Raw genomic sequence first — 26982 nt, forward strand, 5'->3', positions numbered from 1 at the left:
CGTTGTGATCACGTGTAACGACTGCGCATTTCAGCCAATCGACGGACGCTATTTTTCATTCATTGCGAGAAGTGGTCACTTCAACTACAGCAGTAGCATGTCGACGGTCCACGCGCTGCTCACGATGCTGCAGGACCGCGGCAAGCGCTCGCCCGCGTCCGTGCGCCACCTGCTGCTGGAGCTGGCGTCGTGCTGCCGCTGCGCGGACGCCAAGGCCGCGATCCTCGCCGACGGGCTGGAGCCGCTGCTGGCGCTGGCCGCAGACGACCACGAGCTGCCGCGAGGCGAGGCGCTCGAAGTGCTGCTGGAGCTGCTGGTGCTCCTGATCCTGGACAACGCCAAGGCGAAGACCAAGGCGGCGCAGGGAGGCGCGCTGGAGCTGGCGCTCAGGTGCTTGCACGAGCTGTCGGCGGGCGCGGCGGGCGGCAGGAGACGCGCCAAGATCCTGAAACGCGCGCTGGAGCTCGTGGACCTGCTGGCCCACACGACGGAGTCACAGCAGCAGGAGAGACAGGCGATTGTGGTGAAGCAGGTGCTGGAGATGATCAAGCGGGCAGACGAAGACGTCACGGTGTTGGTGCGCGCCACTGACACGCTGGGGCGATTCATCGACGGGAGCTTAGAGAGGATCCAAGTTGCGGCGACGGAACAGGCTGTCGCAGTGCTCATCGAGCTGCTGAAGTCGGTGAGAAGGGTATGCTTTTTTCTATTTTGTGTATGAATTTGCCAGTTGTGCTAATATTTTGTGTTGTTTATTGACAGAGTGTTGACAATGCCGACTTGAAGCGCACGGCGTGTGAAGTGTTGATGCTGATGGGCGAAGCTCCCGGGATGCTGCAAATGATGGCTGCGCACAATCTTGTCAGCGCTTTGTGTATTTGTCTGCGGATGGAAACTCCCGCACGTGACGTAGAATTCGCTGTGGTGTGTTTGCTGCTACGATTGGCGCGTGAAGCGCGAGTGTACGGGCAGATTGTTCACGAAGAAATGGTGCCGCTGCTTTTCCAAGTGATTGAACGGAACAGCAACCTCAGAGAGGTGGCAGCTACGGCGTGCATGATTATTGCCGATCTATCCGATTTTGCGCGAGAATGCAAGCTGGACCTCTCGCCGTTTATGGAGTCTTGTCGAGGGAAAACATTGGTCCTTGCTGCTACCTGTCACGCTCAGGATGCCGCCGTTGTCGATAGTACTTTTCGCTTCTTTGTCAATGTGTCGGACAACCCCGTGGATTTACCCCAATTGATCAATTCGGAAACGATTGAAGGATTGCTGTCGCTATATGTACTCGCTGGTGGATCAGGTTACCTGGCCGAGTTGGCGGGGCATCTAGTTCACGTGATTGTGAGGCTAAGCCGATCGACACTGGAGCAGTTCACGATACAAGAGGAAGATATTACGCTCCCAGCCCTATTTCTTTGCTTGCGGAATTACCACGAAAATGTCCGGTTCACATCTCAAGTGTTTGCGATTATGGCGAGACATTGGAAGACTCAGGTAAGTTGGACTCCGAAGATGCTCGAGACATTTATGAAAGCGACTCTATTCAAATAATGTCTTCTTGTAGTGCCAGGCGAAAAGTGTGCACAGTATTACTGGCTACGTGGGTATTGCAGTTGAGATACTATGCCGCACAATTCCTGCATCGAAGCCTTGGGAAGACGAGGTATGTGCGAACTATCAGTATGCCCTTGTAACATAACTGCTGACGTATATTACACCTCAAAAATGGACACAGACGGCTGAGATCATTAACTTCATTCGAGAAATGATGCTAGCGAGAGATGGTGCTGAAGTCGTGTTAAGTTGTGGTGGAAAGGATTTACTGGAGGTGCTTCATACTCATCTTCCCACTCCCAGAGATGACCTCGGCTCTGAAGATGGGGTACCTTGTGACCGCGTTGGCTCTCGTAGTTCATCCCCAGCCCCTCGAAGTCCACCTCTTCGTGGAACGTTTGGAGGAGAAAAACTCGCTGCTATTGTGGTAAACTTGCTGAAGAAAGCTGTACTTGGGTTGACCGATTTGACAGTTCTTAGCACCGATGTTTCAGCCAAATCCGACGCTACGAATGGTCTCATGGAAGATATTACCTTGCGTCCCGGTGACGTAGAATATGATGAATATGTGTCAAAGCTATCTCATCGGGGAAAATCGTTTCATTTCAAGCCGAAAAACGAAGCTGAACCTGAAAGAAAAGCTGACCGCGGTGAACAAGATGGTGCTATCTGTCAAAGCTCAAGTGAATCATCGTTTGATCGGTCGGACTCGGAGAGAAAAGCCCAAATGGATGTAATAAAGTGCGAAGAGCCAGCAGAGAAGAAGGACTGTGGAGATAATGCTACTGAGAACTCCGAGACCGTGCCTGTTGATTCAAGTGGAGAGGATGATGCAGACGCAGATAACGCAGACGAGGGGAATAACGATGACAGTGATGACGACGACGAAGACGATGCTGATGTTGAAAATGTAAAGGCTGTTGGTGGAAGCGTTGAAGCTCTTCGAGCCCCCAGCTTGTGTTCAATCACTCCGTGTGTTGTTCAGCCTCTTCCTGAGCGCCGAAACTCTGTTTCCGCCAAATTTACTAGCAGAGATTCTTCAGTTGCGCACTTCTACGATCACCTCGAAGATAGAAGATGGTACTATATGGATAGCTCTCTTGTGAAGTATCCGAAGCACCCGTCAAGAATGGATCAAGACGGCCAGAACAACCGTGAAGAAGCGTTCGTACTGGACGAACCCGGATTTCTTGAACCTTGCAACCTGCCAGATGCAGAAACTGGTGCACGCTTCGTCGAAGAAGCGAATGCAAAACGAGCGGAGTTTATTGCTAGCGAAGTCAATACCAGAGCAAGAACTGTCTACGAGAACTTGTCAATGGTTGAAGATCGCGACAAAGTTGCAGGTATTCCGCCATTTTTGCTGAATTCCAGCATAACTCAGCACGATGCTCCGTATTGTGTCCCTGAAAAAACTAAAGCTTTTCCGGATCTGTCCAGCAGTTTGACGTTCGATAGCAATTTTGAGAGTGGGAATCTGGAGCGCGCCATTCGCATCGGTGAATACGAATATGACCTAGTGTTGTGTCATGACTTCAACTCGTCCGGCCATATGCAGTGGTTCTATTTTGCTGTAAGCAACATCCAAACGCCAGGTTCAAGTCCCCGTGGTGGTCAAAAGTACCGATTCAATATTGTCAACCTATGCAAGCCAAACTCGCTATTCAATCAAGGTTTGCAGCCGGTGGTGTATTCTGTACGAGATGCTCACCAGAAAGGGAGAGGGTGGGTGAGATCGGGGACAGATATATACTATTTCGCCAACTCGTTCGTGAGGCCACCAAGGAACGCAACAAACATTCAGGGCGTTGCTCCCACGGAGGTAGCAACCACAGTGCCAACCACGACAGCCCCCTCCATGACGTACTATACGCTGACGTTCACGCTTGAATTTTCGAATGCAGAGGATACCTATCTCGTCGCTCACAGCTACCCGTACACGCTGACAATGCATCAGCTGCACATCGACAGCATCCTCCGCTCAGGTCACGACACAAGCCACATTCTTCGGCACAGCTCATTATGTACAACGCTCAGTGGAAGGACTTGTGACTTGTTGACAATTTCGGATTTTTCTGTTGCTACACAAGAATTGGACGCACGGAGAGCAGTCTTTATTACCTCGCGCGTTCATCCAGGAGAATCGCAAGCATCTTGGATGATGCGAGGAGTGATCGATTTCTTGTTAGGAAGCTCGGATGTGGCGCGTGTTCTGCGTCGAATGTTTGTATTCCAGATCATCCCGATGCTCAACCCCGACGGTGTGTACTATGGCAACAGTCGGTGTGGGCTCTCCGCGTGTGACTTGAATCGCCAGTGGCAAGCACCGAGCAAGGCATTGCACCCGACGATTTTTCACGCAAAAGAGCTGCTTGTTAAAGAGCGCTCTTCCCGGGGAGTTGCGTTTTATTGTGATATGCACGGCCATTCGAGAAAGAAGAACGTGTTCATGTATGGGTGCGATACGAAACGAAAACCAAACCCAGCGGCACGGGAATTTGCGAAACTGTTCTCAATGCAACAGACGGCCAAGAAGTACATCTCGTTCCCGGATTGTAGCTTCAAAGTGAGCAAGGATAAGGAGACGACTGCCCGTGTGGTTATAGCGAATGAGCTGAAGATCACATGGAGTTTTACACTAGAGGCTTCATTCTGTGGTGCCAACTACGGCGAGCTGCAAAACATGCATTTCAACACCAAACATCTCCGTGAAGCAGGGGCTTCGCTTTGCGAAACGTTGTTCCAGGCCTGCGTAAGTGATGTGAGCGTTCGAGACCGGCTTATTGCCAAGGTGGACGACTCTTCGATGTGCATTCCACAGCTAGTGGAACCCCATTTGCGTGAAGCTGGAGCTGTGAGCGAAGGCTCATCAGTCGATCTGGAGACTAATGCGAATCCGCGGTCTTCCTTCCTCAATAGAAAGACTGGATCTGGAAAGAAAATCACAAACGAGGCTGCTCCAAAATCTGTCAGGCGAAAGCCTTCCAAAGTACGGACAGTCAGTACATCGGATGCGGGAGCCCCAAAAGTGACTGAAACAAGCGAAGGATCAGGAAGACGGAGAAGGCTGAGCCGTCAACAGAACAAGTCGTCTTCATTGGCCAGTGGACTTCTTGACGGGACCGCACGTGATGTTACGGATCCAGCTTTCGTTACTGACGACTCTACAAGTGGACTTGATCTCGCCTACATCCCACCGCCCAAACTAAGTGGAAGAAAGCTACGCAGCAAATACCCGAAAGTTCGAAGGACGAAGAGCAGCCCTGATGGACACATCAAGTCTCGTCGTCGAGCCATACCCAGTCTTGCCTCCAATGACGCTGGCGACGAACCCGAGGAGGCTATCAGCCAGCAGGGGGCAGCGAGTGGGTTTGGAGCGGCTAACAGCTACCCTTCTAGCGATTCAATTATGCCGCTAGTGTCCCCATCGAAACTTTCAGCAGTACCTGGGCCACCTACTTCTTCAGTGCGCAACGGTTTCCAAGGCCCCGAGTCCACGTATATACGATCGCCCAAATCGATCTCATTTCCATACCCCACTAACATGCTTGGCATTCCGCTCCGGGACTCGTCGGTGCTTCTTCCGTCTCCAGTGGGCGAAGTGATAACACGGTCACCAAAAGCTCCCGCGAATCGTATTCGCTTCAGGTAAACTGATATTTATCAGCAACGCGAATGTATTGATTCACTAACTTTAATGCATTTGCAGAGGGGCTGGGAGGCAGTTCTCAGCGGTCAATACCATACCGCGGGCCAGTATCCACGACATCTTGGTAAGACTTGTATATTTTTCATCGCGTGCTTTGAATTGCTTTCGAGCTGACTGATACGTTCTCTTTGCGTGATTTAATGTTAATGTCAGAGATCCGACTCGGTAACAGCTTTCCAGTCGTATGAAGCGGATCTTATCAACGCCTCAACTATGGTTATTAGACAACGCGCTCCGGCAAACAATAACGCTCCAGTTTCGTCCGATGAAAAGAATCTGTCATCACCATCATCCAGCTATCTAAGTTTCCCAAGCGTCATGTAGCATGAAATCGACGAGTATTTATTGCGGCTTGTTTACGGCGGCGGTAGCTGCCGCCACCAGGGAATCTAAACGACGTTCTACATTTCGAAGTCGGTCAAGTGTGGATTTCTGTTCTTGCCGAAGGGATGATAACCATATATCTCGGCACTGGAGCATCCCAATTTCAGGACTGACGTAGTCACCAATCGACTTCTTCCGAAGCTCACGTTGAATGGATGTGCACAGATAGAGACTGTCACAAACTGGAGTGACAGGGTAATAATGTAATGTTAGACATCCATAAGCTGCCTCAAAGACAACTGATTCGCTTTTACCTTTTCGATACGGACTGGCTCCAGGCTCAACAGCATGGTATCGTCGCCACGCAACTTGAATCGTGCGTGCACACGCATTATGCAGCTGGCAGTCGAATTGATGGCGCCGCAAAGAGTAAATGAAACGCTTATCTCGCTCATCACGACGTAACAAAGCGAACAATGCTGCACTCTGCAAACGATATGAAATGGAATCAAATACGCAATTCACAGAAATGTCGGTACAAAGATACTACATGACACTGTCAGCAGATTAAGACGTACCAATGCTGCGACGAGCAGAATTCCTGAAACCATTCCACCGGTGACAAGAAGAGCTTGACCAGCCGTTGTTAGAGGCACGACATCTCCATAACCAACCGTAGCCATCGTTAAGGCTACAAGCCACATCGTGTTGGAAAGCGGTGCTAGCGTCGGATTTACTGGCGTCTCCACGATAGCAATGGCGTATGATGTAATCACCAACGTCCCCAGGAAAGCAGCCAGAAGTAGTCGAAATGGATGCGACTGGAGAAAACACTTGATCGCGAACAAAGGAGTCATAGTGTCTACGCGGTGCAGCGCTCCCAAGTACGATGTATGGTAACTGGGCAACAAAGTAGTAAAGAAGTGTAAGACACAGGTGGAATTGCCGGTGACAAGACAAAGCACTGTTACCTCGCAAAGCTGGACAAGTTCCGAACTACTCGTGGAATCATATACAGTCGTAGCAGTGAAATCAATCCTAGGGTCTCGAATCTGCGAAAGTATAGCGTAGAGCTCGTCAGTTATGCGGTTATCAACAGGAATTTCGTCAGTATAAACAGAGCCATGAAGGATACGTACGGATAGGAGTACTCAAGGTAGCAGCTTCCCTCCTTAACGACAAACGGCGCACCACACGACCCATCGTCTGTGTAGTACTTCCATTCTCGAACCTCAAAATTGCCACTGGTTCCAGGCGGGACAACGATAGCACACGCACCAAGCTCTAGCGCTAGTTGCAGCAGTTGCTTGTGCATCCGGATGAAGGATACATTAGGTGGCAACACATTGCGGCGAATCAGGATTCGCCGCTTCATGATGAAGCGCCAAAGAATGAGACTGAGCAAGAACTTGGTCAGAACAGCGTTCACGATACGCAGCGCGAGCTTGAGGTTCTTGCTGGTAACGTATTCGATATCCAAGATAACAAGCACTACCCCAACCTAACTCCAAAAAGTCGTAAAAGTTTAGTTCCAATTGCAATGAGGAGTCATCAGAGCTGTGCTTCTCACCATTGCAATGGCACAGGCTGCGTTCTCCATGGCGTGCTGCCTGTCGTACATCTCTTGGAGAGAGTAAACATCCTGCAGAGAGAAATCTTTGTGAGTATTTGCTGCACGCTCTCCTCCAGTATCTTCCGGTCGTAAGTACCTGAATGACATGTTTGGCGACGCGTAGACTCTTGCCCGTGTGCGGCAAGTTCGGCGGCAGGTACCCAAAGCTTTTGCGTCGGAGCAGCGCAACATCCGAGGCTTCGCTGCGCCGATGCTGCTGCTCGAAGGCGTCCTCCACCTGGAGCTCAACGGCATCCCGTTCCGCATCCAGGCGCGCCGAGCTCCTCCGCCGGGCTAGCATTTCTGATATGGCTGCAATGGTATTTCCAACAATCTTTCATCTCACACAATTATGGTATTCAAAACGACATAAAAAGATATTGTAAAAACTCCCGATAGTGATCGGTTTAGATTTGGGCTGCAATAATTGTTTTTGTGTAAAAATTAATGCGTACCGTTGAATAGTGGGATTTGACAAAATCAATTATTGATTTGCGTACAGCCATTTGAGCTCGCCAATCAAGTTTTAGGCTAAAATGGCGGATGCTGCGCTCGAGACTGGCGCGGTGGTGCAGGTGACGCATGTGGCGAGCGGCTTCTCGTTCCGGGCGCTGGTGGAGCGCGGCAGTTCGTCGGGCGCGCTCATGTTGAGCCTGTGCAGCTTGGAGAGGCCCTACGAGAAGCTGAAGGTGGCACTCAACGGCCACGTGAGTTGGGCGCTGGCCGCCGCCAAGTTCGCCGCCTTCCTCGTGGAGTTTGACGAGTCCAAGGGCGACGGCTTCCTGGTGCATTTCAAGTCGCTGGCGCATCAGAAGAAGACGAGCCGCTCAGAGTCCACTGGGTGGTTCTTGGGCGTGGCCTCGTCGCCGTCGCTGGGTCTCATTGGCGACGCTGGCAAGGGCGAAGAGAGTTTGTTCCGCTTAACGGTCGTGTCCACCCGTGCCGCGTTCGCGCTGGACCCGACGCGGTCGCTGATGACGCAGTCAAGGCATGGCTCCATACTGAGCGAGTCGCAGCGACGCTCGTTCATGCAGCACGGATACCTGCAGATCCGCGGGGCCGTGCCGCTGCCATTGGCGAACGCAGCGCTGCGCCGCATCAACCACGACCTCGGCATCCCTGGAAACATGATCGACGGCGGGGTGGAAGGCAACATTAAGCTGGCGGGCAACACGTCCAACAGCGACGCGATTCTCGATCTGTACTACCTCTCAGACGTATGCAAGTACGTAGAAGCGCTCGTTGGCGCAGACCAAGTTGTGCCGCCTCAAGGAGCGCAGATCGCCCTGCGGTTCCCGGAACTTGGCGAGCCTCGTGAACCTTTGGGAACGGAATGGCATATGGACGGCATGCGGCAAGGCCGACTCCACCCGTTCACTCTGCTGGCAGGCATCGCGCTGTCAAATGTCCCGGAGCCGCTATGCGGAAACCTGACTGTCTTCTCTGGATCGCACGTCTCGCTTCACAGTCGCCTAACTGCAGACGGTAAGCTGCGCGGACACGACGACGAATGCTACAAGGCCGACAGCGTGTGGGGGGATGGCACGCTGCCTGATCTTGGGGTTCCAGTACAGCTCCTGGCTGCACGTGGGGACCTGGTACTCGCGCACCCAAATCTCGCACATCGCGGTGGTCTCAACTTTTCCCCTGACATTCGCTACCAAGTGTACTTCCGCATCAAGCACAAGCAGCTCGAAGAGCTGCAGGACCAATGCATTGCTGACCTCTGGGCGGACTTACAGGGACTCAGCTTCGACGAGAAGAAGAATTCTATCGCCAACTAGCTTTTATTTTATAGAGACGGGCTCAACGATATACACGAAAAGTTAGTGACGTGCAGTCAAAGCATTTTGCGAGGATTGAGGTGAAGCCCACAGGCTCAACTCACAAATTAGGTGCGCCATCATACTACTCGGCCTGACTGCTGCTCGGAGGACACAGAGGGGTGCTTCTGCTGGAAGCCACTAGACACGGGGGCTGCGTATGCTGAGGTCGACGGCGCACTGCTGTTCGGGTACACGTTCTCCATGTTGCTGCTGCTAGCGGTGGGGTGGCTTGTCGTCTGCAGCAACGCACTCGATGTGGCTACCGCAGGAGCGGCACTGACGGCGGCCCCGCCTGTCGACGCCAAGATGTCCTGGAAATTCATTTTCCGCCGCCGCGCGTCTGCAAACTGGCCCATATCCAGCGTCCTCGACCGGCCGTCACGCGGCTGTCCCATCGTGGGGCCTCCAGACGTGACAATTGTTGGTGGTCTGCTCAGCAAGCTCCGGCTGGACAGCGACGGCAACGCGCTGGCGGTTTGCTGGCCCTGTGAGTCGTTGCTGGTAGAGCTGGAAGACAGAGGAGGGTGCAGATACGGGCTGGCACTGATGGTCATGGAGCGCATTCGCGTCACCTCTTGGCCTGGATAATGGGAGGCGGCCGAGGGGAATGGTGGGAAGCGGCTATCGGTGGCCTCCCGACGAGCTGGAGGCGGAGGAAATTGAGGGTTTCCAGCAGAAGGAATGGATGGTCGCATGGAACTGGGCGCGGTCGGCCGCGGAGGGAACATGGGGTTGCCGCTGGTGGGGATGGATCGGCGTTCGCCGTACGCTGGTGGAGGCGGGAACGCCGGGTTCCCTGCAGATGGAATAGATGACACTGCACGCACGGGGGTGGCCCCCATTTGCTCGCGAAGACTGGTGACCCATCCGTCCACTTGTGACACATCCAGACCGGTATCCCTAGCAAGCTGCAGTCGCTCGGTGTCGCTTGGATAAGGGTACTCGCGCCGTGCGTTCGCATTCACCCATTCCTGTAGAATCTTGTGTCCTCGCGGTGAGAGACTGTTGCGAGGGGCGTGATTGTCGTGGCCGCGCTCCAACACACGCTCTCGAATTCGCTCTGCATCCAGGTAATCGTCTACGTCCGTCCTTGCTGGTGCCTCCGACATGGAGCGCACAGCACGGGGCGGGCACATAGGAGCGTTCACCGGGAATGCCTGCGGCCGCGCATACCGGTCAAAATTTGCCGCCGCCGCGTGGGGCGGAGCGCCCAAACTGCCAGCATCGAAAGAGTGCCGCACCGTCGGACGAGGGGCGTAGCTGCTATCGGCGTACTGTTGGCTCAATCCGGCACCTGGAAACTCACGCACAGCCGTGTGGTCGAACTCCATTGCCGACTGCAGCTGACGCGAATGCTCGCGGCGCATCATGGGCTTCCAAATGCGCTTGCGGGCGTTGGTAAACCAGTTCGTGAGCTGCTTCATGCTGATGCCAGTCTTCTTGAGCAGCATTTGCTTGTCCTGGAGGGCGTCATTACAACGTCACGAAGACAACGGATAAAAGTTAGTGAGAGGCAGCCACTTGACGACATCCTCTTAATCTCTTGACGCTTCGTACCTCGTCGGTCGGGTACGGGTGCTTCACATGCTCGCGGGAGAGCATCCATCCCTTGAGGATGGCGACCGTGTGCGGCGGCAGTTCGCGCCGCGACTTCTTGGACGGCTGCTGCGGTTGCTGCTCCTTGTTCTTGTCGGTGTCCGACGTGTCGGCGCTTCCTTTGGCGCCGGCGTCGTCGGTGGGGCTTGAGGGCTGCTTGCGCTTCCTGTCGGCGGTGGGAGGCGACGCTGTACTGCTGGAAGGAGCGGCAGCAGCTGCGGTGTTTCCTCCGGACATGGCGCTGCTGGATTCCGATGCAGCGGCGGCGGCGGAGGAGGAGGGGGCGACGTCGACTGCGGCCGCGGGCGTCGCGTGTGGATATGCGAAGGTAGGCTTGACTTGGTCCGTGCTCTGCTGCTGGGCTGTCATCATGGTGGGGGAGGGGGGAAGAGGAACGATCTGGCCCGAGCGCGTGCGCGTGCTGCTGCCCTCTCTGGCGCTGGCCTCAAAGGTGATCTTTGGGTGCGGAGCGCGGGTGGGTGGGGCGCGACTGGCGCTGGTGTCGCAGCCTGCTCTCGGCTAGCGCTCGCTGCTGCTGCTTGCTGGCCGCTCAGGGCGGACGTTTCGGCGCTGGGTTGAGGCCGCTGACCGCTCGTGCCACGCTGCGTAATGAGGCGGCTTGGACAGTGACCCCGAGGAATTCTCCGGGCAACCCAGCTGACTGGACAGAATTTCAGACTCCCTAGCCCTAGCTTTGAGCCCGTCAGCGCACATGCTTTCGTCTATCCAGATCGATATTTGATGTCGCAGGAAGCGTAGTTTAGAAAAGCCTTTGTGGTCCACACCGCAAATAATAGTTAATAAAAAACAGGCACGGCGATTTAGCCTTGCGCTATTCTATCCCCTCACAGGCACACTGCAAAGCGCTAGCGACCGTGAACGCAATTGCTACTGTCCTCGACACTATCAGACTGCGGGGGGCGCATGGCTTCGCAGTGACCACTTTTGAGGTAAAAACACGAGGTTGCATCCTCCCTAATGTCTTGGGCACCGCCAAGAGGCCCGCAAGGCAGCCTCGCAGGCCACGACATACCGGACGTATCCCCATTCGATGAAAGTGGGCGTCGTAACCATTTACTGTACGAGCCAATCTTATACCGGGCATTGCAGGGCGCACCGCAAATGCGCCCCATTTCCCTAAATTATGCCGTATTAAATTTCCCGTTAAGCGTTACAATGCACCGGTGGGAGAAAATTACCGCCCCACCGGTAACTAGGGCTTCGCGAAGGCTGGGATAGGATTGGCTAACTTACTTTTCACCGCCAATGATAAATTTAAGCTCCATACAAAACGAAGCAATCCAACCGATCCTAATTAAAACGCCGGTCGAACCATCCGCACTATTTAGGTCACTTATTCAGCTCAGGTTACTCCTACTTGACCAACATCCTACAGCGCTCCACTAACGACGATGATAATTGGATTCTGGAGCGAGGCGATCGCTCGTTAGTCGTGTTAGTAGGGCCTGCCAAAATATCAAAGCATGTTGTTTTGTAAGCACTTGCATTCATATTTACGCAATCCACACGATCCAAGGGCATCATCACCTGCGCCTGCTTCGCAGCCGCAAGAATGTGCTCGAGACTGCACTATTAATGCCACTATGAACACGACGTACAACCGATTCTAAGGCAAAATCAGTTAATGCAAATGAACTGGGCCAGCCTCCATCATTCTTGAGAAGTCGGGGGGGGGGATCAATGCTGGGTCGTCGCTTGTAAAATTCACGCTATATCCGTAACCGCATCAATAAGACCGCCTTAACTGATATCATAACAACTTTGTCGGGGTCATAAGGACCATAGTTTGTCTCGTCGAATCAGAGTCAAGTTGTCAGCGCCTCTTCCCGCCCAACTGACTGGGGTTCAGTATGGTTTGCGGCGGTAGAGAGCCACAAACGCAAAACTCAACAAATTAGGGCCGCGCTCAGCCAGCGTGCCCCAAGTCAGCGAGTGCCCGCCCACACGACCGACATCACTCGCCATCACTCGCCGCCGCATTTCACACATCTGTCTGGAAGCCGTCTGGTCATCTCCATGGACGCGAATGGACGTTGCGGCGCGCGTTGGGTGAGTCAGTGCCTGATGGCTTCGATCGCACCTAGTCGAGTGTGCGCGCCACACCTCATTATGTAAAACCTCTTTTCGGGAGCCGATCAACTTCCAGCAGGCATGCTGGACCGGTCAGCGCCGACGCGACTGGCGCTACACCCGCGGCGTAAGCGCAAGTTTTTCGCTGACCTGGCTCAGCTCCTGGGCGAGGAACCGCCGGAGGTGCGACCGCTGCGCGGCGCCTTCTTCGGCCCCGAGCTGCCCGAGAACCGCCCGCCAGCGAGCGATGCTGCCGTGCAGACGCTGTTCGTGCCCTCCCACTCGCCGCTCACGGGCGACTCGTTCGAGTCGGTGGAGTTCGGCGCGCCGCGCACTCGCTCCAGCGGGGTCAGCAGCTTCGGAACGAGCCAGCAGAGCGAGTCCATGGCGGACAGCCTGCTCTTCCTGCCCCACGGCAGCCTAAACACCAGCAGCAACACCTCTCAGAAGCGCCAGAACCAGCACGTGCGTTTCGAGTTTGATGTGGAGGCAAGGCGTGATGACATTGCTGGCACGAGTGAGTCGTTGCCGGTGACGACACTGGTCAATACTGGGATGATTTCGGAGAAGCCACTGGCCACTGCGCGACTGGAGCTCGCAGACTACTACGACGCCGACCGGATGTGCGAGCTATCGCCGTGCTGGCTGCGCAGCGACAGAGCGTCGTGCGAGCTGCATCGAGGCCCTATCCGGCGACCGATGCTGCTGTTCTGTCTCCAGGCGCTCGATGAGTTCATTGCGCGCAATGAGTGGCAAGGCCAGCAGCGCTGGCGGGTGCAAGCGTGCAAGGTCGCTCGGCGAGTGCTAACAAGTATGTGGGAGGCGGACGTGCTTGGCGTGGTGTCGTTGGAGGGGGATATAGTGTTAACTGACTGCGTCGCGAAGAAGACCACGGTCGCAGGGGTGGCGCTTGATGCCTGGCGCATCATTGCTCGGTACTGGGACAAATACAAGCAGAACTACCTGCACCAGGAGGAGCTCTATTTCACCGATGTACCCGAGAGCGTCTCGACGCAACTGGCATCCAAGTGGGACCAAGTGCGTGGCCTGCTCCACATATACGGGATGAAGCCGAGTCTGGCGCTGCGGCTGGTGGAGCAAGTTGGCAGTGACTCGCTCAGTGCGTGCACTCTCACCGACAAGCAGTTCCGAGCTGTTACACACGGCCTATCAAGTACCGAGCACCTGCGAGTTGGAATGGAGTATCTAGGGTGCAAATCTGCTGCGGGGGAAGATGCGGTGTCCGTGGCTCGACGACCCATGATCAGCCAGCAAGACGGGAAAACAGCATTCAACGCCATCCTCATACACCTCAAGAAGTGGCATGAAGACGTGCAGGTGTTTCCCTGTGGGTCTTTCTCGCGCGGTGCCGCATTCATATCCGTACTGGACGTTCTGGTTGCGGTACCCGGTCTAGATAATGACTTACCACCCTCCACGGAGGGATCGGATGACGAAGGCTACGAAAGCGTTATTGCGGCTCTTGTTGCAGCCAAGGTGGTTCAGAAGGGTGCGATACGGCAGCTTTCGCGCAGTCGCGGTGCTTGCATTATTCCGTTCAAGAGCAGTTCGATTTTGCTGGACCTGAAGGTGTTTCGCCCGCCCAAAAGCTGGCTTGCGCTGTTATATTTCACGGGCCCCGAAGATTTTGTGATGGCGTTCTTCACGGATCTCCTGAAGCGATCATTGCGAGAAATCACCGATACATCCTTTGATTGCATATATGCCAGTGTAGCAGAAGTTGTCGGGAGTGATGCGATTCGCGCGATCTCGTCTGAAAAGGATCTATTCGATCTCACCGACCGTGAGTTCTTGCAACCCACCGATCGGGTTTAGCGACACAAGTTTCAGAAGGCTTATGCAGTAGCTTGCATCAGCTACCGTATTTATTGCGTTTGTTAACAAGAAATGACATTCTTGTGTAGCAAGTGCGCTGTTGGACCATCGTAGAGTGGGTTACTTGGGGGGCATGCGGAGAGCACCATCGAGGCGAATGGTTTCGCCATTGATCATTTTGTTGTCAATGATAGCATGCACCAGCTGCGCGTACTCCTCGGGGTTGCCCAGGCGGCTTGGGAATGGAACGCTCTCGCCCAGCTGCTGCTGCATCTTCTCCGGTAGTGCTGCCAACAGTGGGGTCATGAACAAACCTACGAAGAATTTTGAAATGGTGCAGTTAGTTTTGTATGCATGGGGGCTTGAATAGCAATCAGTATGTACCTGGGGCAATGGTATTCACGCGGATACCGTACGAGGCAAGGTCTCTAGCGAGAGGTAACGTCATGCCTACGATCGCGCCCTTGCTAGCAGCATACGCCGCCTGGCCAATCTGTCCATCGTACGCAGCAATGCTGGCCGTGTTGATGATGACACCACGCTCGCCACCAGCTCCCGGTCTCGTTTTCGACATGCTGCACAAGGTTTTAGGCACTCAATATAAGCTTTCTCGCACCATGATACGCAACAGTGGCTGAGGCACCCACCGCTCGGCTGCGAGGCGCGCGACGTTGAACGACCCGACCGTGTTGACGTTGATGGTCTGCTGGAACTGGAACAACTGGTGCACACCCTTCTTGCTCAGCGTCTTGATGGCCAGCGCGATGCCCGCACAGTTGACGACCGTGTTCACGGGCTCGCCGAAAGACGACTCGGCCAGGTCCAGCGCCGCCGTAACGTCGTCCTCGTTGGTCACCTACTCACACAAGCCCAACGACGGTCGTCTCCGTTAAAGACAATTTTTTCATACTAAAGCGGTTCCGGGAACGTACGTCGGTGGGGCTAAAGTGGCACGAGACGCCGAGCTCCCTGGCGACGTTGACGCCGTCGCTGGTCGGCAGGTCGCACAGGATCACGCGCGCCCCGTTCTGCACGAAGCGAGTGGCCGTCGCCCGCCCCAGTCCGGAGGCGGCACCAGTGACGATAGCGATGCGAGAGGAGAGGGCCATTAGAACGGGGTCTTCTTGTCCACGCGCTTGCTTTGGATAATGAATGACGCCGTCCAGCAGCAGATCCGGAGCCCGTGACGGTTGAAGTTGCAAAGTTCAACGTGGACCACACCCCGGATTGCCCACCCATTGTGACGTGGCACTATTCCGAGGATTGCCGCGTCATCACTCAAAAGCTCTGCAGTGCACCATGGCCGAGGCTTCACTGCTGCAGCGCGGGCTGCAGTTTCTGGAGGAGAATGACGAGAAGCGATCTGGTGTGTGGCTCGTGTGGCTACTACTAGTGCTGGTGCGCTGGCTTGTGGGCCTCCACTCGTACTCTGGCGAGCACACGCCGCCCATGTTCGGCGACTACGAGGCGCAACGCCACTGGATGGAGATCACGATCAACCTGCCGGTCTCGGACTGGTACTTCAACACCACATCCAACGACCTGCTCTACTGGGGACTGGACTACCCGCCGCTGACTGCATACGTGTCGTATCTATTCGGGCGCGTGGCGGAAGTTACGGAGCCGGCTATGGTGGAGCTCACGAGCTCGAGGGGATATGAGTCGGCTACGAGCAAGGTGTTCATGCGCACGTCCGTGCTCCTCTGCGACGTCGTGCTGTTCATTCCAGCGATCTATTGCGCTGCGAGGGCGGTATACGGCAATGAGCAGTGGACGCGGCGTACGGCATTTTTACTGCTGATTTTGCTGCAGCCGGCGGTCTTGCTCATTGACCACGGTCACTTCCAGGTAAAGGCAGTTTTCAATCACTGTTCGTCTGGACGATTCTAACTCGTATGTTTTTAACTTATGAGAGCAGTATAATAACGTGTGCTTGGGCCTTACGGCGCTGGGCGTGGCTCTTATTATGCAAGGACACGAGTTCCTTGGTAGTATTTCCTACTGCCTGGCGCTCAACTTCAAGCAAATGGCGCTTTACTACGCACCTGCGTTTGGAGTGTTCCTGCTTGCGCGGTGCTTCTATCGGAAGATGTGCATTCTTCACCTTATCAAGCTAGCGGTTGCGGTCATTGTCACGTTCGCATTGATGTGGTCCCCATTCTGTGTGTATACATCAACCGGGGAGACTTGCCTGTCAACTATGGCGCAAGGTACGCATTCAACTTGATTTGGTTGACTTGTGTTGTCCTTACTAATTTTATGGTCCTTTTCTAGTTGTTCATCGTATTTTCCCATTTGGCCGGGGCCTCTTTGAGGACAAGGTGGCCAACTTTTGGTGCATCGCTGACTTCGTTCTGAAGATTCGGCGCCACATAACTTCCGCACTGCAGATGCGGTTATGGTACACTGCAGAATTACCGATACGCTCGCGATAAGTTGCTGATGCTGATCTGTTTCTATGATGCTACAGTACCGTGATGACCCTCATTGGATTTTCTCCTTCAGTCGTCGACCTGTTACGGCGAAAACCGACAAACTTGCGCTTCGTATTGTCTTTGGCAATTTGCTCCCTGTCGTTTTTCTTGTTTTCTTTTCAAGGTACACATTATTGGGGAGTGCTCGAAAGTATTGTTTGTTCTTTACGCTAACACTGTGCAACGCTTCGACAGTTCACGAGAAGACAATTCTGTTGCCGCTGTTGCCGATATCGTTCTTGTTTGCACACAACGCACTTCTATCGGGGTGGTTTAGCGTTCTGTCCACTTTCAGGTTTGTTGCTTAGAGTGTTTGGTTGTGTGTTTGGTACCTGAACATCAATTTATTGGATCTTTGCAGCATGTATTTCCTACTCAAGAAGGACGGGCTAGTCCTCCCGTACATTGTACTACAGCTCGCCTACACCAGCGTTGCGGTGGCTCCATTCTTGACTGGAGGATCCGCGAAGCACCTACACGTGCAGCAACGTGAACTCGCACCAGGGTATCAGCGCGATGGCAGTGCGCACCCGCTGTTCCGGGCTTACGTTATGGTACTGTGCTGCTCCAATGTGATGATGTTGGAATGTGACTTCATCTTAACCAATTGTTGTTGAAACAGCTTTCGCTGGTCGGTATTGTAGCTATCCATGCAGCTCAGATTTGGATCACCGCTCCAGCCCGGTATCCGCATATCCACGACTACGTCTTTGCGGCGTATTCCTGTGGCCACTTTCTGTTGGTCCTCGTTTATTTGACGTATTGGCAGTGGACTGCGGAGTCTCACGACAACAAGGCGAAGAAAGAGTAGAGCGACTAATGCCATCAGAAGTACACAAGCTGCATTTCTTGCTGTCTGGTTGCTGCTTGTTTAGTTAGACCTGATCGCCAGCTTAAACAAGCTGCGCTAACAAATTGCACTGCTCGCCTTACTTGCTGGACTTCAGGAACTTAAGCTGTTTCTTTAGTCGTGCCTTCTCGTCCTTGAACGCTTGCAGCTGCATCCCAACAAGTAAACATGTCAGCAACCCTACTCGAAACATTGACCAACTTAACAACTTGCCATCTGGCGATCTTCGTCGGACACCGGGACACGGTTCGACTTGATGTCAGCAATGAAAGCGGCCTCGTTCTCACGCGCCTCCGCCAGGAGCTTCTCCAGTGATGCCTTCATTTCCGTAGGCGACACGTCTCCGTGGGGGATAGGAATGTCATCTGCCGTCACAAGCAATCCGTATCAAGTTAACCTAAAGATCAGTCATATCCACCAACAATAGCTGCACATTACGAACCCTCCATGCTGGGCGGTTCAACATCTTCCTCCTCCTTCGAGTGGGCAGACTGCGTCTCTTCCTCCTCCTTCTTCTGCGTGACGACCGTCGGGTATCCAGCCTGCTTGGCGCGCCACTGCTCGTACTCCTCCAGACTCATGCCGCGGCCCTCCGGCTCCTGGATCGGCAGCCACTTCTTCACGCTCTCGGGTAGCACATCCGGGTCGTAGTACACGTACGCCACACCACTAGCAGCAAGCGACAGAGCGTTAGCGAAGAATTAACTACAAAATATGCCCTGATCCCCGTACCCGACGACACCCGCCAGCGTCAGCAGAGTGAAGAAGCTCGAGTTGTCCTGGTTGCCAGAGTGCGGGGCCGCCCCGTAGCTGAGCCGACGCAGCGGCGTGTGGCTGAAGCCAACGCGACGAATCTGGCGAGCAAACTGCAGTAGTATGAACAGCCGTTAATGCACACACTCAATCTTCCCTTCCATTCATGCATGTATGCAGCGCTGCGTTACCCGCAGAGGCAGCATGTCAATGGATCGATCGTTCGTTCCTCCGGTTCTTGGATGCCGGCGTGCGGTGACACGCGATTCAAGTTGCCTGTGGACCACATCATCCCAGCACAGCAGCCTACATTAGTCTTACGCTAGGTTTGTTAAATGCCTAGACTAGGTCGGTGACTGACAACCAAAAGCTGAGGATCGGGGAAAATGCTTAGCCGCCTCGTCAGATCCCAAGCTCGCTCGCCTCTCGTGCGCGCCACCCGTCTCTCAAGCCCCATGAGCACCGCCGCCCCCACGTTCAAGCTGGCGCTGTGCCAGATCGCCGTGGGCGATGACAAGCAGAAGAACATCGCCACGGCCACGGCCGCCGTGACGGAGGCCGCCAAGAACGCGGCGCAGGTCGTGTCGCTGCCCGAGTGCTGGAACTCGCCGTACGCCACCACGTCCTTCCCGCAGTACGCCGAGGAGATCCCGGAGAAGAAGGAGCTGCTGAACGAGAAGGACCACCCGTCCACCTACGCGCTGTCGCAGCTGGCTGCCAAGCTCCAGATCTTCCTGGTGGGCGGCTCCATCCCCGAGAAGGACGCGGCCGGCAAGGTCTACAACACGAGCGTCATCTACTCGCCCGAGGGCGAGATCCTCGGCAAGCACCGCAAGGTGCACCTGTTCGACATTGACGTGCCCGGCAAGATCACCTTCAAGGAGTCGGACACGCTGTCCCCGGGCAACAGCTTGACGCTCTTCGACACGCCCTACGGCAAGATGGGCGTCGGCATCTGCTACGACATCCGCTTCCCGGAGCTGTCCATGCTCATGAAGAAGCAGGGCGCCAAGGTGCTGCTCTTCCCGGGCGCCTTCAACCTCACCACCGGCCCGGCGCACTGGGAGCTCCTGCAGCGCGCTCGCGCTGTGGACAACCAGCTGTACGTGGCTGCGACGTCTCCTGCGCGTGGCCCGGAGGGCGGCTACCAGGCTTGGGGCCACTCCACCGTGATCTCTCCCTGGGGCGAGGTTGTGGCCACGTGCGACCACGGCGAGACCATTGTGTACGCCGACGTGGAGATCGAGAAGGTCGAGGAGATGCGCCGCAACATCCCCACCTCGAACCAGACGCGCACGGACATCTACGAGCTTGTGCAGAAGTAAAATGCTGGCATCGTCGCAAGGCTTCCGCTTCGATTTAGACTCGTTTCTTCTACGCGAGGCGGGCCATGTGATGAACAGCTTCCGACTGTGAGTGCATGACGTAACTCAGCATTGTGAGTGGGTAATACAATCCCCAACAAAGTGTCTACTATTGTAGGGCGAAAGATTTTACACTCTGTCTAGCCACTTCATCTCGTCCTCAAACAGCGTCCGTGCCTCTTCGGCCTTGGCTTCCGTCTGCTGCTTGAACTGGACGACAGGAGAGTACTTCGCAAAGACAAATAAAACAATAGTAAGCGATCAGAGCCATGGCCAACTTGCCACAGAAGTGTTTCGCGTACGCACCTTCAGATTCAGGTGCTGAGTGACGTTACGGCGGACCCAACGCTCCTGGCGCTGAAGTCGGTTCTTCACAGCCTCGATTTTCTTCTTTCCAATCTTCTGGTTCTCCGAGTTCAAGCGTACAGGTTCCCAGAAGAGCACGACCCGGCGCAGGTCAGGAGACACGTTCGCCTGAATTGCAGGAGAGAGGAATTGTAGTAGTTAGAGCATGGCCAAACAACATGGGCACAAGTTGATGACTCACCTCGACAATGGTAGGGACAATATCAGCCCCCGACACATCAGCGTCCTCCATCAGTAGGTTCTGCACAAATTCCAGCACGGCAATACCCACGCTCTCCTGGCGATACGTCACGCGCTCAGCCTTAGGCTGCTTGGGCTTCTTCTCCAGTGGCGCCATGTTCTTGGTTTCTACAGCAGCATTTCGACAAGAGATCGATGGATATGAGAACCATTTGTTTCCGCCAGGAAACGCTTCACGTACTCAGGCCCGGGTTCGGCATGCGCTCCGCGTTCTTGCCCGTCGACGCACTGTTCGGGTTCAGCTCTCCCAGCACCTTCAGCAGCTTCTTCTTCGGGATACGCTCCGTGGCGCGCTCAATGTCGTCGGGGTCTTCCTCGTCCTCGTCATCGATCTCGTCAGCGTGGCGCTGGTCGAACGAGTCCATTCGCTTCTGGAACTCAGCAGGACTGAGGCGGAAGAGCTCTTCAGCCTCATCCAGGAACTTTTCGGTCTCCTCATCCGGGTCCTCGCCGTCGTCGTGCTCGTCTTCCTCCTCCTCGACCAGCTCCATCGTCTCCGGCAGCTCCTCCTCTTCTTGCACCTGGGCCTTGCTCGGATACTGCTTCTGCATCTCCTCGAACCACTTGGCGAACTCCTCATCATCACCCTTTTCACATTAATTGATCCCAGCATCGCCACGGTTTAGTGAAGGGATGCCCACGAATAATGCAGTGGTCAAATTACACGCAAACGCACCTCGCCGCCTTGGAAAACCGCCGCTGGCTTGGAGGACGAACCGCTGGGCGAGCCTCTGCGATTGCGTCGAGCCGGCACCACAGCAGACGCATGAAGGTTCCGCAGTTGCAGCGTCGCGCTGGCGGGGCCCGCCTGCCTCAGCGCGAGCCGTAGCAGCCGCGCCGTCGACAGCATGGCGCAGCACCAAAAACAAGGAGAGTCAAAACGTGTGGTGGTGCAGTTGGGTTTTTGGGTGATTAAGATGGGTTTTAAAACAAATCTGCGACGTGTGATGAAACGGGTCGTGGATTGTCGGACGGCGAGCTGAAAATCACATCGTGGTCATGGACCGTGCCTCGCCACCGACATTGTCTGTGGTTCATTTGATTGCCCGACGACGTGGGCATTTTCTACGTGTGCATGTAATAGTCTCAGTTGCTCGCAGGAAACAAATCTTACACGGCGAATATTTGGTGAGCTGGTTGGCAGGGAGAGCAATTGGAGCGATCGTGATTCTGAACAGCAGTACTTAAGTAGTGCAGACTGGACTTCAGTCGCCGGAGCAAGCCTTTTAAGCTCTAAATTGGCCACTCCACTGCAATGTCAAATTCGCAGATTCTTATAGCATCGAGAAGTTCTCGAGTTCTTGACGAGAACTCATCAACGCGAGTTTATATCTACGGAGAATGCAGCAGCGTTAGTGTTAGCACTGGTACTGCTAGTGTAGAAGTATGTGAATTTACTCCGTAATTTTTTACTAGGAATCCACTACAGCTCTAAGTGATGGCTACTCTAGAAGTGTTTCATGGTTTGCTAGATGTAGCGTAACATCCAAGCACTGCTCTCTCCGTCAAATAATACGCCGTACGTAGCTCGGTAGAGTAATGCACAGTGTTTCTCTCACTGTCGGAAAGCAAGAGCAGTAGCTCAGCGTTGAGGTAACTTCGTCTGCCAGGATTTGACGTCAAACTTGAGTCCAAACGGGGGAACCCCATAGAGGTGGACAACAGAGGTGGACAAGAAGGTTCGCCGAATGCTAAGCACGTGAAATCTAGAAGTCTGGTCTGAGTCAGTATCCTGTACTGTACCTGTGAATGCATGACAGCGATGTGGACGCTGGTGTCTCTAAGAGTCCAAAAGCCTTGTGGTCTTCTCAAGATGTCATTCTACATTGATGGGGCTGTAACCTGGCTGGCAAGCCAAGCGCTCCATTTCATCCCCAGTTTTTCCGTTACAGTTCCAGGGTGATGTGCTTCGTAATCGATTATGATATCAACGCGCGTCGGGATTGGTTGAAAACCAGCAAAATTCGCTGATTGGCCCTCCTTAAAACTCCCAAGCGACCCGCTTCAACTTTTCGTGGGTCGCAGCCTGCGACTCGCAGGGTGGTTGCCGCCCCAATCTTGCTTCCGACACCACCTCATTTCTCATTTCTCCTGGAGACGCGATACCGATGGTGGTGACGGACCAGGAGCTGCTGCCGCTGGTGCGTGGCGTGCAGGACGGCGCGTGCGTGCCCGCGGCCGAGGACGTGCCCAGCGTGACGTCGTCCCAGCGGCGCGACGAAGAGGACCGCGTGGTGTTCCTCGTGGTGCCGGGGCTCTCCGACGGAGACCAGGAGGCCGCGTCCAAGATCGAGTCGGCGCTCAAGGCCAGCGCTCTGGGCGTGCACAGCGTGCAGCTGGACCTGCTGGACAAGCTGGCGAGGATCGAGCTGCGCCGCCGCGCGGACGAGGCGGCGGAGGCGGCGCTGGCCGACGAAGTGCGACGCGCCACGCCCGAGCAGCTCGTGGCCTACCCGGTGTGGCAGCACCGCGAGCGCATCGTGCGTCTGCGCGTTGAGGGCATGCGCTGCATGACCAACTGCGGCCGCCAGGTGATCCGCGCGCTGGAGCAGATCCCGGGCGTGCTGCACATTCACGTGGACTCCAAGTCTAAGACGGCGGAGGTGGCTCTGGCCAAGGGCTGCACAGCCACAGAGGTGGACCTCATCAAGTACATCCGCGCCGCGAACCCGAGGTTCAGCGCGTCCATTGCCAAGGAGAAGAAGGAGCGCACGAGCTCCGTTCCAGGCGCGATCTTACTGAATGTCACTGGCATGAGCTGCGCCAAGAACTGCGCGACGAAGGTTCAGGCGGCGCTGCAGAGTGCCGAGGGGGTCATTGACGCCACTGTGGACTTCGGTAACAAGCGCGCGACGATCATCCTGGAGCCCGAGAGTAAGGTCGCGGAGGAAGACTTGATCCAGGTTGTTCGCGGTGCTGGCAAGAAGTTCGACGCGTCGCGCTACGAGCTCTTCAGCAATGACGGCGACTCGCGCGTGGTCTACCTCAAGATCGATGGCATGAGCTGCGCGAAGAATTGCGCTAGAAAGGTCCAGGACGCGCTGAACGGCGCAAAGGGAGTCATCAATGCGAAGGTGGACTTCGATACGAAGCGGGCGACGATTTTCTTGGAGACTGGCAGCCACTTGACGGAAACCGAGCTGATTGACGTGGTGCGTTCAGCCGGCCAGAAGTTCACGGCGACAGTGGCGACGCCTACGAGCGGCCCGCGCACAATTCTTCTGGCGGTTGAGGGCATGAGCTGTGCGAAAAACTGCGCGAGCAAAATTGAGAGGGCTTTGAACGCGGTGCCGACCGTGGAGAGCGCGACTGTGGATTTTCCGCTGAAGCGCGCTACCGTGCAGCTTGAAGCTGGTAGTTCTCTCACGGAGAATGATCTGATCGACGTTGTCCGTGGTGCGGGCGCCAAGTTGGATGCAGCAGTGTACGTTCCGTCTCTGACGCCGCGCACTGTGTTGCTTGAAATTGAGGGCATGAGTTGCGCCAAGAACTGCGCGCGCAAAGTCCAGAAAGCCCTCAGTGAGACCGAAGGCGTCGTCTCGGCGTCTGTAGACTTTTCATCGAAGAAGGCAACCGTTGAAGTTGACCCGGATGGACAATTCAACGACGAGGACTTGCTGCAAGTTGTTCGAAGCGCCGGCTCGAAGTTCAGTGCTCGTTTGGTCAAGCCAGCAACGCTGGCAGCGCCCTCAAGCGTGGAGAAGACTGCCGAGCTATCAGCGAAAACGGAAGAAGCTTCTTCGACTACGTCCGATGATGTGGCGATCTCTATCAATTCAGACAAAACTGACATTGGGGAGGCGACGCTTTTGGTCGGTGGAATGACCTGCAACTCGTGCTCCAACTCGGTGGAAAACGCACTCAAGCAAACGGAAGGTGTGATATCTGCCGTCGTCAGCTTTGCGACGGAGAAAGCAACGATTCGCTTTGATAAGGACGTGGTCGGTATCCGAACGCTGGTTGAAACAGTTGAAGACATCGGGTACGACGCCTCGTACGTGTCCGGGGCAGAGGCTCAGAAGGCCCTTGGAGACCAGCGTGCAAAAGAAATCACGCGATACCGCATCGACTTCTTCGTCTCGGTGCTTTTCACGTTCCCGGTTCTTCTTATCATGATGGTGCTTGACAACATCGAAGCCGTTGAGCACGGTCTGGCATCGGGAATCCTGCCAGGCATTTCGTGGCAGACATTGCTTGTGGCGATTCTAGCTACCCCAGTGCAGTTTTATCCTGCCCGCCGCTTTCACGTGGATGCCTGGAAGGGAATGAAGAACCGAGTGCTTGGTATGTCGTTCTTGGTATCCATGGGCTCGAACTGTGCGTACTTCTACGGTGTGTTCAGCATCATCCGTGCCTTCTTGCTGAACGATTCAAGCGTCGCCAACCCGGACATGTTCATGACGTCGTCGATGCTGATTTCGTTTGTGATCCTCGGCAAGTTCTTGGAGTCGATTGCCAAGGGCAAAACGTCGGCTGCATTGAGCAAGTTGATGGAGCTGCAGGTTAAGTCGGCTACACTGCTGGTTTTCAGCGCTGATGGAACAAGGATCCGGGAAGAACGGGTCGTGCCGATCGAATTGGTGCAGCGCGGAGACACTTTGAAGGTTGTTCGTGGATCTTCAATCCCCGCGGATGGTGTCATCGTGTACGGCGAAGGTCGGATTGACGAGTCCATGCTGACGGGTGAATCCAAGACGATCAAGAAGGTGTCTGGTGACCGCGTGTTGGGGGCAACGGTTAATGTAGACGGGCTGTTCCACATGAAGGTTACGGGTGTGGATAACGATACTGCGCTGAGCCAGATCATTCGCCTCGTGGAGGACGCGCAGACCTCAAAAGCGCCGATTCAAGCGTACGCAGACTACGTTGCATCCATTTTCGTCCCAACCGTGCTGGGGCTGTCCTTCCTGACATTCTCGGCGTGGTACATCTTGTGCGCCTTTGAGGTCGTTCCGGAAAGCTGGATTCCACACACCGACAGCAAGTTTGTGTTTGCCTTCAACTTCGGCATCGCTACGCTCGTAGTGGCGTGTCCGTGTGCGTTGGGCTTGGCAACGCCTACGGCAGTTATGGTTGGAACGGGTGTTGGTGCTGAACACGGTGTACTGATCAAGGGCGGTGAGCCGCTGCAGGCTGCACACAGCGTGAACACAATTCTGTTCGACAAGACGGGAACTCTGACCGTGGGGAAGCCAGTGGTGACGGACGTGGTGGTGCTCAGCAAGAAGCTGAGCACCGAAGAGCTAATTATTCTTGCTGGCTCGGCTGAACTTGGCAGTGAACACCCGCTTAGCAAGGCGATTATCGAGTATGCGAAGTTCATCTCATCGTCTCTTGAACAGCCGACGGGGTTCCGCGGAGTTTCTGGACGGGGTATTGCCTGTATGGTGGGCGAGCACAAGGTTATCATCGGCAACCGCGAATGGATGGCAGACAATGGGCTCAAGCGTATGACGAGCATCGTGCTACAGCAGGCCACGCTGACTTTCCAGAATGCCGGCAAGACGACCATTTACATGGGTGTCGACGATGAACTGAGCGCTGTCTTCGGTGTTGCCGATGCTCCCCGCAAGGAGTCGATCCGTACGCTGAAGAAGCTGAAGCAAATGGGGCTGGAGGTGTGGATGGTGACGGGAGACAACGCACGAACGGCGTTCACCATTGCCGACCAGCTCGGCATCAGCCGTCGCAACGTCATGGCCGAGGTGGTTCCGTCCCAGAAGTCGTCGAAGGTCAAGCAGCTGCAGAGCACCGGGCGCATTGTGGCTATGGTGGGCGACGGCATCAACGACTCGCCTGCTCTGGCTCAAGCGGACCTGGGTATCGCCATTGGTGGCGGCACTGAGATCGCCGTCGAGACTGCCGGCATGGTGCTCATGAAGGCGAACCTGTTCGACGTCATCACGGCGCTGGACTTGTCCCGGACCATCTTCAACCGCATCCGGCTGAACTACGTGTGGGCGCTGGGCTACAACTGTCTGCTGATTCCGCTGGCCGCGGGCGTGCTGTACCCGTTCGGCTTCAGCATCCCGCCCATGTTTGCGGGTGGCGCCATGGCCATGTCGTCCGTGTCGGTGGTCACGTCCTCGCTCTTGCTCCGGTACTACACTCCTCCAGCTCTGCCCGAGGACTTCAGCGTGGACGACACCAAGTCGCTGCTCTTCAAGAAGCCGACAGTCACCACGCCGCTGCTCGCGTCCAGCACGCTCGAGTAAAGTAAAGTTAGAGAAAAGCACGCTAGCTAAAGTTCATGTTGCAGTGCACTTCAACTTACACTTTTGGTAATATTCAATACAAATTTCGTATTACATGTAGCTCTAAACGCAAACTTGATATTGTTGGCAACCATTTCAATGGAGCACGAAGACGGAGCTGCTGTCGCTG

The 26982-nt window shown here is 55.0% G+C and overlaps 12 protein-coding genes across 12 annotated transcripts; 7 read left to right on the forward strand and 5 right to left on the reverse strand.

Moving 5' to 3' along the window:
• Positions 1-97: 97 nt before the first annotated feature.
• Positions 98-1702, forward strand: PHYSODRAFT_479847 (hypothetical protein; the record flags this gene model as incomplete). The annotated part of the gene is made up of 3 exons (XM_009520702.1): positions 98-685; positions 763-1497; positions 1568-1702. 3 exons carry the CDS (start codon positions 98-100, stop codon positions 1700-1702), a joined length of 1458 nt encoding a protein of 485 aa, XP_009518997.1.
• Positions 1703-2686: 984 nt separating this feature from the next.
• On the forward strand, positions 2687-5590 carry PHYSODRAFT_484195 (hypothetical protein; the record flags this gene model as incomplete). The annotated part of the gene is made up of 4 exons (XM_009520703.1): positions 2687-4429; positions 4496-5205; positions 5267-5330; positions 5420-5590. 4 exons carry the CDS (start codon positions 2687-2689, stop codon positions 5588-5590), a joined length of 2688 nt encoding a protein of 895 aa, XP_009518998.1.
• An 18-nt stretch (positions 5591-5608) lies between these two features.
• Positions 5609-7503, reverse strand: PHYSODRAFT_296012 (hypothetical protein; the record flags this gene model as incomplete). Its single annotated transcript, XM_009520704.1, has 6 exons — positions 5609-6136; positions 6169-6490; positions 6562-6642; positions 6730-7091; positions 7161-7232; positions 7300-7503. 6 exons carry the CDS (start codon positions 7501-7503, stop codon positions 5609-5611), a joined length of 1569 nt encoding a protein of 522 aa, XP_009518999.1.
• A 235-nt stretch (positions 7504-7738) lies between these two features.
• On the forward strand, positions 7739-8986 carry PHYSODRAFT_486242 (hypothetical protein; the record flags this gene model as incomplete). The annotated part of the gene is made up of 1 exon (XM_009520705.1): positions 7739-8986. One exon carries the CDS (start codon positions 7739-7741, stop codon positions 8984-8986), a length of 1248 nt encoding a protein of 415 aa, XP_009519000.1.
• A 119-nt stretch (positions 8987-9105) lies between these two features.
• Positions 9106-10996, reverse strand: PHYSODRAFT_484958 (homebox domain-containing protein; the record flags this gene model as incomplete). Its single annotated transcript, XM_009520706.1, has 3 exons — positions 9106-10488; positions 10586-10769; positions 10860-10996. 3 exons carry the CDS (start codon positions 10994-10996, stop codon positions 9106-9108), a joined length of 1704 nt encoding a protein of 567 aa, XP_009519001.1.
• A 1800-nt stretch (positions 10997-12796) lies between these two features.
• On the forward strand, positions 12797-14551 carry PHYSODRAFT_310948 (hypothetical protein; the record flags this gene model as incomplete). Its single annotated transcript, XM_009520707.1, has 1 exon — positions 12797-14551. One exon carries the CDS (start codon positions 12797-12799, stop codon positions 14549-14551), a length of 1755 nt encoding a protein of 584 aa, XP_009519002.1.
• Positions 14552-14565: 14 nt separating this feature from the next.
• On the reverse strand, positions 14566-15677 carry PHYSODRAFT_284787 (short-chain dehydrogenase/reductase SDR). Its single transcript, XM_009520708.1, has 4 exons — positions 15484-15677; positions 15199-15407; positions 14936-15126; positions 14566-14865 (listed from the first exon to the last, which is right to left on the reverse strand). The coding sequence occupies exons 1-4, from the start codon at positions 15658-15660 to the stop codon at positions 14672-14674; spliced, it is 771 nt and encodes a 256-aa protein (XP_009519003.1). The 5' UTR covers positions 15661-15677; the 3' UTR covers positions 14566-14671.
• Positions 15678-15850: 173 nt separating this feature from the next.
• On the forward strand, positions 15851-17836 carry PHYSODRAFT_310950 (hypothetical protein; the record flags this gene model as incomplete). Its single annotated transcript, XM_009520709.1, has 7 exons — positions 15851-16399; positions 16470-16761; positions 16826-16952; positions 17022-17149; positions 17221-17320; positions 17387-17579; positions 17648-17836. The coding sequence occupies 7 exons, from the start codon at positions 15851-15853 to the stop codon at positions 17834-17836; spliced, it is 1578 nt and encodes a 525-aa protein (XP_009519004.1).
• Positions 17837-17954: 118 nt separating this feature from the next.
• PHYSODRAFT_556385 (hypothetical protein) lies at positions 17955-18856 on the reverse strand (the record flags this gene model as incomplete). Its single annotated transcript, XM_009520710.1, has 5 exons — positions 18820-18856; positions 18608-18741; positions 18318-18544; positions 18082-18240; positions 17955-18016 (listed from the first exon to the last, which is right to left on the reverse strand). Exons 1-5 carry the CDS (start codon positions 18832-18834, stop codon positions 17955-17957), a joined length of 597 nt encoding a protein of 198 aa, XP_009519005.1. The 5' UTR covers positions 18835-18856.
• Positions 18857-19014: 158 nt separating this feature from the next.
• PHYSODRAFT_541353 (nitrilase/cyanide hydratase and apolipo protein N-acyltransferase-like protein) lies at positions 19015-20120 on the forward strand (the record flags this gene model as incomplete). Its single annotated transcript, XM_009520711.1, has 1 exon — positions 19015-20120. The coding sequence occupies one exon, from the start codon at positions 19015-19017 to the stop codon at positions 19951-19953; it is 939 nt and encodes a 312-aa protein (XP_009519006.1). The 3' UTR covers positions 19954-20120.
• A 1-nt stretch (position 20121) lies between these two features.
• PHYSODRAFT_310953 (hypothetical protein) lies at positions 20122-21448 on the reverse strand (the record flags this gene model as incomplete). Its single annotated transcript, XM_009520712.1, has 5 exons — positions 20122-20220; positions 20299-20466; positions 20540-20706; positions 20780-21185; positions 21275-21448. The coding sequence occupies 5 exons, from the start codon at positions 21446-21448 to the stop codon at positions 20122-20124; spliced, it is 1014 nt and encodes a 337-aa protein (XP_009519007.1).
• Positions 21449-22706: 1258 nt separating this feature from the next.
• PHYSODRAFT_255083 (putative copper-transporting ATPase) lies at positions 22707-26813 on the forward strand (the record flags this gene model as incomplete). Its single annotated transcript, XM_009520713.1, has 2 exons — positions 22707-24356; positions 24399-26813. 2 exons carry the CDS (start codon positions 22707-22709, stop codon positions 26811-26813), a joined length of 4065 nt encoding a protein of 1354 aa, XP_009519008.1.
• Positions 26814-26982: the final 169 nt, after the last annotated feature.

The sequence above is a fragment of the Phytophthora sojae genome, assembly GCF_000149755.1.
Source record: "Phytophthora sojae unplaced genomic scaffold PHYSOscaffold_2, whole genome shotgun sequence".
Classification (NCBI taxonomy): domain Eukaryota; phylum Oomycota; class Peronosporomycetes; order Peronosporales; family Peronosporaceae; genus Phytophthora; species Phytophthora sojae.

What these genes read in the sequence shown, in the direction of transcription:
- PHYSODRAFT_284787 (XM_009520708.1), bottom strand. Translation starts at nt 15,660, where the DNA reads ATGGCCCTCTCCTCTCGCATCGCTATCGTCACTGGTGCCGCCTCCGGA. An exon ending in GCCACTTTAGCCCCACCGAC is followed by an intron (nt 15,408 to 15,483) that starts GTACGTTCCCGG and finishes TTGTGTGAGTAG; the next exon opens with GTGACCAACGAGGACGACGT. An exon ending in GCGCGCCTCGCAGCCGAGCG is followed by an intron (nt 15,127 to 15,198) that starts GTGGGTGCCTCA and finishes AACCTTGTGCAG; the next exon opens with CATGTCGAAAACGAGACCGG.